Below are 12,169 nucleotides of genomic sequence, written 5' to 3'. Positions count from 1 at the left end.
TGTTCTCAAAGGCTTGTTAACACAGCAGAGATAAGTGATTAAATTACTGCCTCTCTCAGGTACATTCCACCCCTGATCTGGGGAAAGAGTGGACATATCCAGACTGCCCTTTATGGAAAAATGGGGAGAGTGAGATCACCACATCCGTATGGACTTCGCAAGTACCTCACGATGCCAGATGGAGCGACAGCCACCTTTGATCTCTTTGAGCCGCGGTCCGAGCACTGCATTGGAGGTCAGTCAAACAGCTGCTGGCTGCATCTAGCTGCTAACCTTGCTTCTGTGCTCTGGGGGATGGATGAGGACACGGTTACTTGATTTATCGGAAAGGATAGATGCTAATTCTCGTGGTGGAGGGGGACTGCTAAGCAATACTGATGAATGTGTGGAGGCTATGAGGCCATCTTCTGTATACCTATATCTCAGAAGAAAACTCCATGAAAATGTAGAAAATCATGGTGGTTCCTTAAAACATCATGTATGTATATTCAGAGTGAGTGTCAGCTTTCACACTTACTGTTACTACTAGTAACAGCAACTCTTAAAACTGAGTTACTGTGGCTTGACTTCAGCAGTACAATTTACCCCTGCAGTAGATGATTTTGTTGTAAACCTGTGACTCCCATTTGGCCTTCAGGAAAGCAGAGTTCTTTTCTGAACTGTCAGTCTTGACATCCTCATGGTATAACACTGCACTTGAACAGTCACTGTTATCTCTATCAGTATCACTGAGAATCTGAGTAGTATTTTCCTAATGAGGCAAAAATTCAGCGACTGGAGCTGCTAATGTTGGAGCTTTGCACATAAGAGTCTAATTGCTAATTCAATGTGCGTGTGCTAATCCTGAATGTAACTTATTGTGCTGACTTGAATTACAACAATTACTTTCTCAGTTGATCAAATGATATCTTGTTAAACTATTGAACAGTGTCAGCAGATCAAATACCATTAGATTAGCTACAAAGCAGATGGTGGCTAATGTCAGCTGATCAGAATGTCTGTGCTTAGTAAAGCTTCATTTTGAAGTTACACCCAACTCTGGAAGGGGAAAAATAGTGTAGCCAGTCTAATTGGTGCACGAGGGAGTGGTGGGCTCCAGAGCTTCCACACACTTAGCAGTCACAACAGGCTGTCAGAAGGCAGAACGTGTAATATCAAAGACGTCCTCCAAAGGGGAGAATTTATTCTTGGTCTCTAGGCAGTGCTTGTAGAACTGTTTGAGCAGCCTTCCCTGAAGTTAGAAAACTGTTCATCTCCTGTAACATGAATTACTTTTTCACATCTGTAGCACTAGAGCTGCTAGTCTCCCGTCCCATACTGGATTTTTGGCAGACTAGTAGGATTTTTAGCTCACTTCTGGTAGATAGTTTCCCACGGATCTGAAATGGAAACCTTCTGAATCTCTTGATTTGCATGAAGTGACATTTACTTAACTTCTCTCTTTCTGTGCACAGAGGATGTCACGATGGTAATCTGCCCTGGGATTGCTAACCACAGTGAAAAGCAGTATATCCGCACTTTTGTGGACTATGCGCAAAAAAATGGGTACAGATGTGCTGTCCTGAATCACTTGGGAGCCTTACCAAATATTGAGCTCACTTCTCCACGAATGTTCACGTACGGTAGGTACTTTATGGCAGCTAGGGACTTATTTTCAAGCTTGCAGAACTTCTAGGGTAGGGCTTGATCAGCCTCCTTCAGCATAACACAGCTGCTGTGTCTGAATGAGGATCATAATTTTTATACTGTTTCTTAGGAACTAAAATGAAGTTATATGTGAGGAAGAGGTAAGGCTGATGCTGGGATTCACTTTTCCTTATCTCTTCTCTCAGCTATTACATGTGTATCTTAATAAAGGTGGCAGATTTTGGACAGAAAACTTTTTTGGGGGAAAAAAACACCAACCAAACAAAAAACATCTCTTGTAGCCTGCTCAAATGGTTTTAGAGGCACTGAAATGTTAGTTTAGTGGAATAGGAAACAAATGTGGCTCTCAGTGAGAAATACCACTCCTGAAGCTTTGTAAATATTATATAAGAGGAGATTGTACCAGCCTATCCAGAAAGTGTGTTTCTCCCCTGGGAGGGACACATGGGGATTGATTCCTGGATTTTTCACACTAATATCAAGGAACAGCAACCATTCTACAGTGTCACGGTAATGCTGTAGAAGTGGTAGTGCTTCACTGCCATGATTTTGGGCTTTCTCCTTGAGCATAAGGAAATCTTCCTTAATCTAAAAATTAAAAGGAATAAAGGATTTGGAACTGTGTTAAAGGTGACTCCAGCTATTCTTAACTGCGCTGCTAGTGAGTAGCATGATCTCTGTAGAATGTGGCCTTCTTGGCTGTGACCTGATCTGCTTGTTCCTGAGCTCTCTTGAGCTCTCATGTCCCTCTTTACTGCAAATATCTATAGGCACATTATGTCAGGAGTCAATTGCGGGTTTAGCAGACTGGTGTTAGGTTTATGTTTTAGAGATTGTTAAACTCTTAACAGTAAGTATTTTAAATGTTTGAATGTTTATCTTGAAAGGTTGACTTGTCAAAATAGAAATATTGTGCTTTGAGATTCTGGGTCTGGCAAGCAAATAGGTTGTAATGCTTTGCTTGTTTTGTGGTTATTAAATCTACTCCTCAGTGGAAAACATTTCAGGAATACAGAGTACATCAATTTGTATTGTGGCCCTAGGCTGTTAATGGCTTCAAGCCTATCATGTTTTGGGAAATAAGCCTGGCCTCCTTAAAGCATTTGCTTTTTGTGGTAGAAGTTGAGAGCTTTCTTCTACAGAGCTTTGGTTTAGACCTTAGGGAGTTATTCTGTAGTGCATTGCTTGAGACATACCTTTCCATGTCTTTTATAGCCTTGGAAAAGGCAAGGAATGCCTAGCACTTCCTTTGAGTAAGACAGTAAATCACTTGGCAGAGTTGCTGGTCAAGTGGAGTGTCAGCAAGACCATGAGCAGACTTGACTCTGTCTCTAACCCAAGTATCCCAGTGTCCTTCTGGCTTTTGCTGGATTCCTGGCATATTTGTTGAGGAGCAAGTTGCCTAAATTTGGGATTTGCTGAATCCTCCAGCCTTTACATTAAGCTTGACCTGTTGCTATTCTAGTTTTGGATTTCTGAAATAGTTATCAGCTGCCCTGGAATCATGAAGGTCAAACACTCAAGTATTTTGACTGCTGGCTTTTTCCAGGGAAACTAGAGCAATGCAGCATTTGTCATCTTGAGGAAAATTGCTCATTAAGAATGTTTGCAAGGAAGTGCCCACGCCCTGCTGAAACTCTCAGCCAGAAGCCTGCTGTTTCATAATAAACACAAACCCTGGTGCTCAGACTCTACACCAATAAGTTAAAACCTGAGTGTGATGTCCAGCAAGGTCCCTACAGCTGGGGTGGGGCCACACTGGAGCAGTGTTGAGTTGGCACAGGGTAGAATCCTGACTCTTAGGATTTATTGTCCTGGACAAGTTCCACAGGACAGAGCTGAGTTTCAGACTCTAGACAGGAATAAACAGCTGGAGTTTTATTTCTGTTGTTCATGTGATGCCTCCTGTGTGGTTTGTGGTCTTAAATTCAATTGGAAGTTTATCGAAGTGCATAGGCAGTTGATAGCAGTGTAATAATGCCATCAGTTTTGCAGCTGCTTCTCTTCATGTTTCCTTTTCCCAGACTCAAAGGCAGGAGGAATAGCTGTAGGTGCTCAAATGTGGAGGCCTTAAAGTCTGTCAAACAGTCTGAGAACCCCAGTACTGACAGAAACTGGACCCCTCAGTGCCTGCAGGCTGTGGGATGCAAGGGAGTATCAGCTGAGAACAGAATAGATCTGTATAGAGGCACTTACCTCTTCTCGTGAAGAGGAGATACCAGTATGTCTTCTAGGAAGCTGCAGTATCTTCACTTTTGGTTAAGAAGGGCTTGCTGCCTCTGTTTAAACCCTTCCCTGTGATTCCAGCGAGCACCTGCTTAGTCAGGCTCTGCAACAGTCCCCTGAGAGTGGTCCTGACCAGCCAACTCTGCGTTTCCATCCCCTCCCTCAGCATGGATTTAAAGATACACAGCAGCCTTGCTAAAAGCAAAGGAGCAAGATGCTGTCCAGGCACTTAAGTTCAGAAGTGGCTAACTGCCTCAGGAAGGTAACGAGGAACACTGTTCTTGGATAGTAATGTCATGCCCAGAGTTGCTGGACTCTGCTTTTTAAGCTGCTTTAGAAAGGAAGAGTTTCAATTGTCAGATTAGCTGTTGCTGCGATTTTTAAACAAGTTAATTTCATCTGATTTTGGCAGTCTGTCAGAACTAAGTATGAGGTAAGGTCCACAGGGCTCATAAAACAGATGCACGAACATGTGTGTGAATCAGAGCTCTAAAAACCATAAGGTTATTGAAAAGTCAGAAAGGGCAAGAAGCTGAACACACAACTGAAGCTTGAAGTGGAAATCTAGTTAAGTTAAAGATGATTATTGACTTTGTCCTTATTTTCAGGTTGCACCTGGGAATTTGGTGCCATGGTTAATCACATCAAGAAGACCTACCCTCAGACCCAGCTGGTTGTTGTGGGCTTCAGCCTGGGCGGAAACATCGTGTGCAAGTACCTGGGAGAAAGCCAGGCCAACCAGGAGCGAGTCCTGTGCTGTGTCAGCGTGTGCCAGGGGTACAGTGCACTGAGGTGGGTCTGGAGACTTCTCCATCCTCTCCGTTCTCTTCTGGGAGTCCTTGGCAAGGGTGCATGTGGAAGTACAAGGTGACTGGTGTGGTGTTTCTCCTGCGCTGAACTTGTCTGACAGACCGCGGCATGCAGGATGCCACCCTCATGAAGGAGCAGCCAAAGCTTTGATTTGGCAGCACCAATAAGCTTTCTGTACCTGGCCAGGTACATGCGGGCAGCATCTGGTCTGTGTGCGTGAGCTGGCCAAACTGTCTCATTGCTACAGCCTCCTAAGAGGAGGCATTCCCTGTGCAGTCCTGGTGTAACTAACCAGGCAGGCTGAGCAGCATGACAAATTGCTGGGATAATGCCATGTTTGCAAGTAAGAGTTTACACTTTCTCATCACTCTGAGAAGTATCCCTTGGTTCATAATAGCTTGTCTGGCTTCAGTGTGCACTTTCATCTGGCAGCTCTTATCTGGGGAAGACTCAAAAGAGATACACAACTCATACACTGTCAGTCCATGCTCTGTTCTTAATGTCTGTTACTGAAACAGAGCTGTGGGCTGGTGATGAGATAGAGAGGTGCTTACAACCATGCTATACAATTCAGAAGGTGAGGAGAAGGCTTATAGCCCTAAAGTCTGCCTAAAATGTTAACTTGTGGTTCCCCACCTGGAAACCAAGGCTGTAGCACTTCATTAGAGCTGTAGCATCTCTACCTAGTGCTTACACTTGTGTTGACTGATAGAGGATCTGGGAAGAGCACTGCTGCTTGAGAACTGGTGGCTCGACCTTCCAAATATGCACAGTCAATGGAGATTAAAACAGTGTAACTGGCTACACTACTACTTTTAGTACTTACTGTCTGTACATATGGACAGCTAATAGCATAGCTGACTTTACAGTAATTTAACTACATTTTTGAGGCCTGAGATTATTTGAAAGGCAAAAGAGTGAGACTAGAGTGTTTGGGTCAAGATCCTTTGGACAGATCAACATAATGAAACTATGGCATCCCTGTGAGAGGCTTGCTATGGAATTTGGCCTCCTGGCCTGGTGAAGACAGCTGATGCTGCTCATGCTCTGCGTGGACAGGGACCAGTTTAATAGTCAGCAGTCTGAAGATACCTTTTATAAGTTAAGCTTTTACAAGTGAGAGAAGCTTTTCTGGAAGCATTAAGTTATGACTGAAAGCTTTATATGTGCTTGAGTACTATTCCAGCATAACTAATCCTTTTTGAGATCTGATGTGACTATGGGAAAAGTGTGTAACCTACAGCTAGGTCCCTGTGAGTTCACATCCTTAAAATCTGAACAGATGCTTTCAGGAATAGTTTTTCTGTTTTTGTTTCAAGTAAAATGTTTTTAGTTGCTGTGGGGTTCTGCCATGGAGCACAGAGCATCCCTTTGAAGTCAGGTCCTCAACTGCAGCCATCAGACAGTTTGCAAGGATCACATCTGGCTGTGGTCCACTTGGTTTTACAGTTACGCAATATTGTGTTTCTGGTCTCCAAAATGATGTTGTGAGTAATGCTGTTCCCTAAGCTGATTTCTGCAGTAGTACGTCATGATGTTCTGGTAGAATAGCAGGGTAAGGACAACCTGTTTAACAATACTGCACTTGAATATTTGTGTAGAAAAATAACAGCTGCTTGACTTTAGTGCAAGTCTTCATTGGGTTGTGTGGATTATTGAGCTCTTGACTCCACCTGCTGGGTAAACTTCTCCTAGCAGATCTCCAGTCACAACACATCTGCTACATCTTACCAGGCAATCAGCAGGAACGTTTTTCAGATCTTGTCTCCTTGCCTGTCATCTACTTGAAATGTTAATTAGCTGAAGATCTATGGAAAAGCAGTATCAGTAAATATCTACTAAGTAAAAGACAGGATAAGGAGGGCCTTGTGTCCCTGGTTATAGAAGTGGGAGGGAGGAGGTACAGAACACCTCCAGGTGGAATGATTAATTAAGCCTTTGCCTTCCTAGGCTTAGTCTGGTGGGTTAAAATAATTGGCCTCATCCCTCTGGGCTACTTGAAAGTCGATTATCCAGGTAGACATTAACAGTTAGTTTACAATTTCTTTTTTTATCAGCTTGTACAGCCTTTATTCTCCAAATAACTTTAGGAAGTGAAAGAAAAAAAATGGTGGTGAACAAGGTGAACCAGGGATCTGAAATATGAAAGCCTTTCCAGAGCATTAAGCTTGAGTCCTGTAGGTGGGCATAATAAAGTAGTAGCAATACTAGGATCTGCCAGAAGAATGCGGCTCTTAGTTTAATGAATTAACAGAGTCTGTGGAATTTGTTCCTTGAGGCTAAATGGGGACATGTCTCCTTATTCCTTAATCTCTGCCTGCACAGGCTTGATTCCACTTCTTGATCTTGTGGAATGCATCTTTACCATAGCTACAGGCTGTGGGGGGAGTCCTCAGCTTCAAAACCTGTATAGTCCTCAAAATACCCAAAGCCATGGGTTTTTTCCAGTGCTTGCAGCTCTTTGTTTTGGGAGCACTGCTGTACTACAGGAACTGCAGGGAAATGTAGTAGCTTTAACTTCAAACATCTTGTAATAATTTTCCAAGCAAACATTTTAAGTTTGTTTGTTTGTTTTTGTGAAGAAATGTGCATCTTCCTGTTGTCTTCATTCTCCTGCCCTGGTATAAATATGGGAGATCTAGTTTGCCTAGACAAAAATATAAGCTTTTTACAAAAAAGAAATTAAAAATCATACTCCAGCATGGCTTACTACAAGAAAACATAGTTTGCATTTGCTCTGGTAGGGGACTTGCAGGTTGTGACTTGGGAAGTCATGCTAAATCCACTGTGGTTCTCATGGTATGTTAATGTTTAAATGGTAGGAGTACTTCAGTAGCTGAAACTGCTCCCAGCATTCTTAGGTTGCTCAGTAAATGACAGCGTGTTTCCTCAGTAACAGCAAACCCTGCTAAGGGTGAAGTTATAACCTGCCCATGACCCTGCATAGCAAAGGAGTGCTGGTATCTGGCACAGCTCACAGAAGTCTGGATGACTTTAATTCTGTTTTAACAACAGATAAGCTGTGAAGGGCTATTTTGCTTTGAGAATAGGTAAAGACTTCAACTCAGATGCCACTTGCAGCTGCAACTAGTATTTGTTCCTACAGCTCCTGCCAATGAAGCTAAAACAATAACAGTGCCTGTACATATTAGAAACATCTGCACAAATTATTTCCTCTGCAGAGCTAATATACACAATAAACAAGACTTTGTTTAGCAACAGGTTTTAGTCCTTTTCTTGATAGTCCCATTAGGTAAATTACATTCAACTTATGCAAAGCAATACTAAAATACTCTTGTCAGTGTTGCAGATCTTGATTGATGGCTCTTAAATGCTCTGATCAAAACAGCTAATTGCACTGTGCAAAATGAGACTGCAGATCTGCTTTCTGATACTACCAAACTTCACCAAAGTGGAAGTCACTTCCTGGAAAAGGTTAAGCCCTGTCAGGGAAGGCCTGGAGATTTGTTTACATAGCTTCTAGGCTGCCATAAGTTGTTGCAATATATTCATCTGGTCTTTCATGATCTCCATTAACACCTTTGATCGTTTTGCACTGTGTTTTTTCTAGGGCACAGGAAACCTTCATGCAATGGGATCAATGTAGAAGATTTTATAACTTCCTCATGGCAGACAACATGAAGAAGATCATTCTTTCTCACAGGTACTGCAGTATATCACTTACACTGATAGTACTGATTGGGTCAATTGCTATATCAGATTTGTCTTCTTGGTTCTTTAAAATAAGACTCCTGAAAAATTATGCACCAGTTCTTGCTTGGTGATCTTTAGGTGAACCAACAGAGAAGGGGAGCTTGTCTCAGTCTTGCTCATATACCATAGCATATACAAATAAGCTCTGGTGATCTTGTTAGAAGAAAGCAGGCTTTGTCTTTTTGCCTTCTGAGGAGACTCACTTAATGAATAAACAAGATGTGTAGAAGAAAACATTGCAATTAGACCTCAAGGTGGAGTATTCTGCATCTGTTTCACTTCTAGCCCAAGAATTCCCTGTTCAAGAAGCCTCTTGTTCTGCCACCTACCTGAGGTAGGATAAATCTGCTGTATGGGGCTGCTGCTTATCAAACAAGCAAATAGTCAAACTGTAGCTCTGGCTTCTAGCAGTTCCTCTAGAAAGAGCATGTAGCCAGTAAAGTACTTAGTATTGCTGTTCCTGGAGTGCAAGTGTACTTGTAGGATCCCTGTGCTGCTGTTGTGATCTGTGGTTCTCACATATCAAAGGAATGTGTTTGTTAAACAGGTAACATGCTCAATATTGTTTCCTCTATCAGGAAGTTCTCTGGATACTTCTTTTCAGGACAGTAGATGTGGAAGTACCTCATTGGTGTATATTTGACATGACCTGACTCAAGGGAAAAGGAGAGGAATATCTAAGATCCATTCCAGTTAAGAGCAAGTGTCACTTGCAAACTTTTGATTCATTGTTTACACTTCTGTGCAGCATGAAACACTTGTAGAAGGAATTAGGGCAGCTGACATGTGGGATGATCCGCATAATTCATTCCAGAATGACAAATATTTAGACAACTTGACCAAATTTAACATGTGAAGTTAAGTAAGCCCCCATTAAATGGTACTTAAATTCATGACCCAGAAAGAGCCAGTGCTGGCTTGAAGGCAAATCTGTTAAGTAAACTTTTTTCTATAATTGCTTGTGCTCTAAGTCAGCTCCCCCAAATCAAACCTTCCCTCCCTCCCACTCTGCCCTGCAGCTGCTGCTGAAAGGGAATAAAAACTCCTTTCCAAATTGTGGCTTTTGTTCTGTTTGTTAGAGGAGCAGTTTGTTCTGGTAAAGAAACGCATCCTCTCCTGAGGGCAACAACTAATTATGACAAGTGTCCATAGTAAATAGCTTTCTGCTAAGGTAATGCCCCAAGTAATTCCTGCTGTGTGAGCTAACCCAATATGTGTGCTGGGGAGACTTCAGAACCAGATGGTGAAGGAGATGCTATGCCCAGGACTGCAAGTGCTCTCACCCGAGCCACCCACAGGTTTGGGCTGAAGCCAGAGAACCCTCCCTCTAACCCAGCCTCAGTTCCAAATACCCTGAACACTGTCTGTTCTGGGAAGATTCCATTTAGAGGTCCCTTGTGCAGTTTTTCAATATAAGAGGAAATTATTTTTTTATGAAGAGGCTGTTAGGGTTTCTGTTATGCCTTGGTGTGAAGGGAGGTGGACAAAGAAGCTGTGCTTGTTCCCAAGAAAGCCTCACATACATGTAGCCCAGTTCTATTATTATTATTTTGGCAAACTTGGTAAACTTAGTTGCCCTTGAATGGGTCGTGGCTTTGTTGCCCCTTTTTATGTTACTTGGATGTTTTTGTTTCTGTTACTTTTTCAGGCAAGTTCTTTTTGGAGATAACACAAAGAAGCCACAGAGCCTGTCAGATACTGATCTGAGCAAACTCTATACAGCAACATCCCTCATGCAAATTGATGATAGCGTTATGAGGTATGAAGGGTGATTATCTGATCCTATATAGATCTCTGAAACTACCTTCTCTTTCAAGTGTTGCTCTAGCACAGCCCTTGCTGTGCCTCTAGGAGTCTGAAATACAGTGCTGACAACCTCAGAAATTCTTCCTTGCCGTCACATTGAACAAAACTTACCAAAAAGAAAAACAACTTAGTATTGACAGTCACAGCTTCTGTAAAATCATCTAGAAGGCATTTATCAGTAAATGTGAATCTGCAGCCTTCAATAACTTGAAAGAGGCCAACTGTGCTGCAAACTCTACCAAAAACCAGTATAAAATGTGGAAGACAGCTCAAACTGCTCATGAATGTCCTTAGCCCTGCTTGAATTCTGAAACAAATCTTTCCCCCAAAAAAAACTATTTGTGCCTTCTCAATAAACATTAGGGTTGGCTGAAATGGTACAACTTCTTTTGCTTGTCATACCACTACCTAAATTAAGCTCTCTGCTTAATTAAGCAGTAGCCTGTTGCTGCCTCTGTCCTTGAAAACAACACAGCACTTTCTTCAGTGGCAGTGTTTGTATCATAGCATGTTCTCTACCAGGCACTGATACCCTTCCAAAATGAGGCTGTAAACTGTTGGCTATACAGCTATAACACTTTTGGCAGGCTGGGAGTATTACTGGCTGCTTTTTAAAAGCCATTCCTAGGGAAATCTCCCTGCTTGTCCTTCACCCCAAGGCCTTTCTAGTTTGGGCCAACAGCTATGTTGCCTCTTAAGTTAAAAAAAAAATAAATGCACTTGAGTATAGGTTTACTGAATTCTTCATTTGGAATGGAGAGCTAAGGACTTGGCAAAGAACTGGAAGCACAGTGAATTCTGGTTGGCCTTTTAGGCAGGCCCTTTTGTCCAGTATGTTTGAGGTTCATAAACTGGTGGGTTTGTATTTGAAAAGGCTTTCAGGTAAAGATGCACAAGATCATAACTTTTTCCATACGTACAATTAGTTAAGTGAAATAGGATACTTTAAAAGAAATGTGCTGTAGACTGCTAGACTTCAACTTGCATGTTTAACTTGCCCACACTATTACCATGTTTGAATAAGCACGGAAAGCATAAAGGCATGTGCTGCCAAAGGTGGGTTTTGCAGAAGCATTGGGTAGGAAAAAAGCATTGTGCATGGAAATTGAGGCATCATTCCTATCTCTGCATGTATGGCCTCACTTGAAAGTAAGATTCATGTAGGTGCTAGAAGCAGGTGATTGCAATGACAGGTCTTCTGTATTTCAGGAAGTTCCATGGCTACAGTTCCCTGAAGGAATACTATGAAGAAGAAAGCTGCCTGCATTACTTGCATGGGGTAAGCTCTTGCAATAGAGACTGCTCTTGTACCTTTGTTTTCCTACTGGAGAGAATCGACTGTGACTTCTGTTACCAATACCTAGACTCGGCTCTTAGCTGGGATTTTCAGAAATAATCACACACAGTATATTGGAGTGGTATTTCAGTTCTTGCTACCTTCAATACTGGAGCTAAATGATCTTAAGAGCTCAAAACTGACAGGTACCACCACCCAAGTGATGTAGGTAAAGCCATTAATTCAGCTGAACCTCTGAGTGTGTGAGGATAAAGTGGGGAATAGGTGGTGGTGCAGAGCCTGCAGTTGCAAGGAAGACAAGACTTACTAGATACTGTAGGAGAGACTTGGGATGCTATCTGGCAGCAGATGTTTAGCAGACCAAAGTTTTGCAGAAGTGTGACTGGAAGATTAATTCTTCCTTGATCTACTGAGCCAGAGAATGGAGATGTTCCAAGGGAGTTTCCTGGACTTAAACCAAGGTGTCCATAATGGAGCTGGCACTAACTCCCTGATGTGCAAAGCAATAGAGAGCAGAAAAAGGTGTAGCTATTTGAATTCTGAGAATGGGAAAGATCTGTGACTCTATCTGTATCTGCTCTGATGCACCTCTGCCCATTTCATACAATTGAGTACGGGGGAAAAAAAAAAATCAAGTGCTGCAGAGTACTCCATTGGTGAAAAGCTACC

At 42.3% G+C, this 12,169-nt stretch overlaps 1 protein-coding gene across 3 annotated transcripts in view; it reads left to right on the top strand.

Moving 5' to 3' along the window:
• Positions 1-12,169, top strand: part of ABHD2 (abhydrolase domain containing 2, acylglycerol lipase) — a 40,103-nt gene that overhangs the window by 21,035 nt on the left and 6,899 nt on the right. For all 3 annotated transcript variants that reach the window (XM_065076553.1, XM_065076556.1, XM_065076554.1), the window contains 6 exons: positions 60-235; positions 1,455-1,622; positions 4,482-4,665; positions 8,255-8,347; positions 10,046-10,156; positions 11,413-11,482. In XM_065076553.1, coding sequence (XP_064932625.1) covers positions 60-235; positions 1,455-1,622; positions 4,482-4,665; positions 8,255-8,347; positions 10,046-10,156; positions 11,413-11,482 — 802 coding nt within the window. The remainder of the gene's footprint in view (positions 1-59; positions 236-1,454; positions 1,623-4,481; positions 4,666-8,254; positions 8,348-10,045; positions 10,157-11,412; positions 11,483-12,169) is intronic.

This window comes from Columba livia, chromosome 11 (assembly GCF_036013475.1).
Source record: "Columba livia isolate bColLiv1 breed racing homer chromosome 11, bColLiv1.pat.W.v2, whole genome shotgun sequence".
Classification (NCBI taxonomy): domain Eukaryota; kingdom Metazoa; phylum Chordata; class Aves; order Columbiformes; family Columbidae; genus Columba; species Columba livia.
The sequence above is the reverse complement of the archived record's forward strand: the minus strand, read 5'-3'. Positions and strand labels throughout refer to the sequence as shown.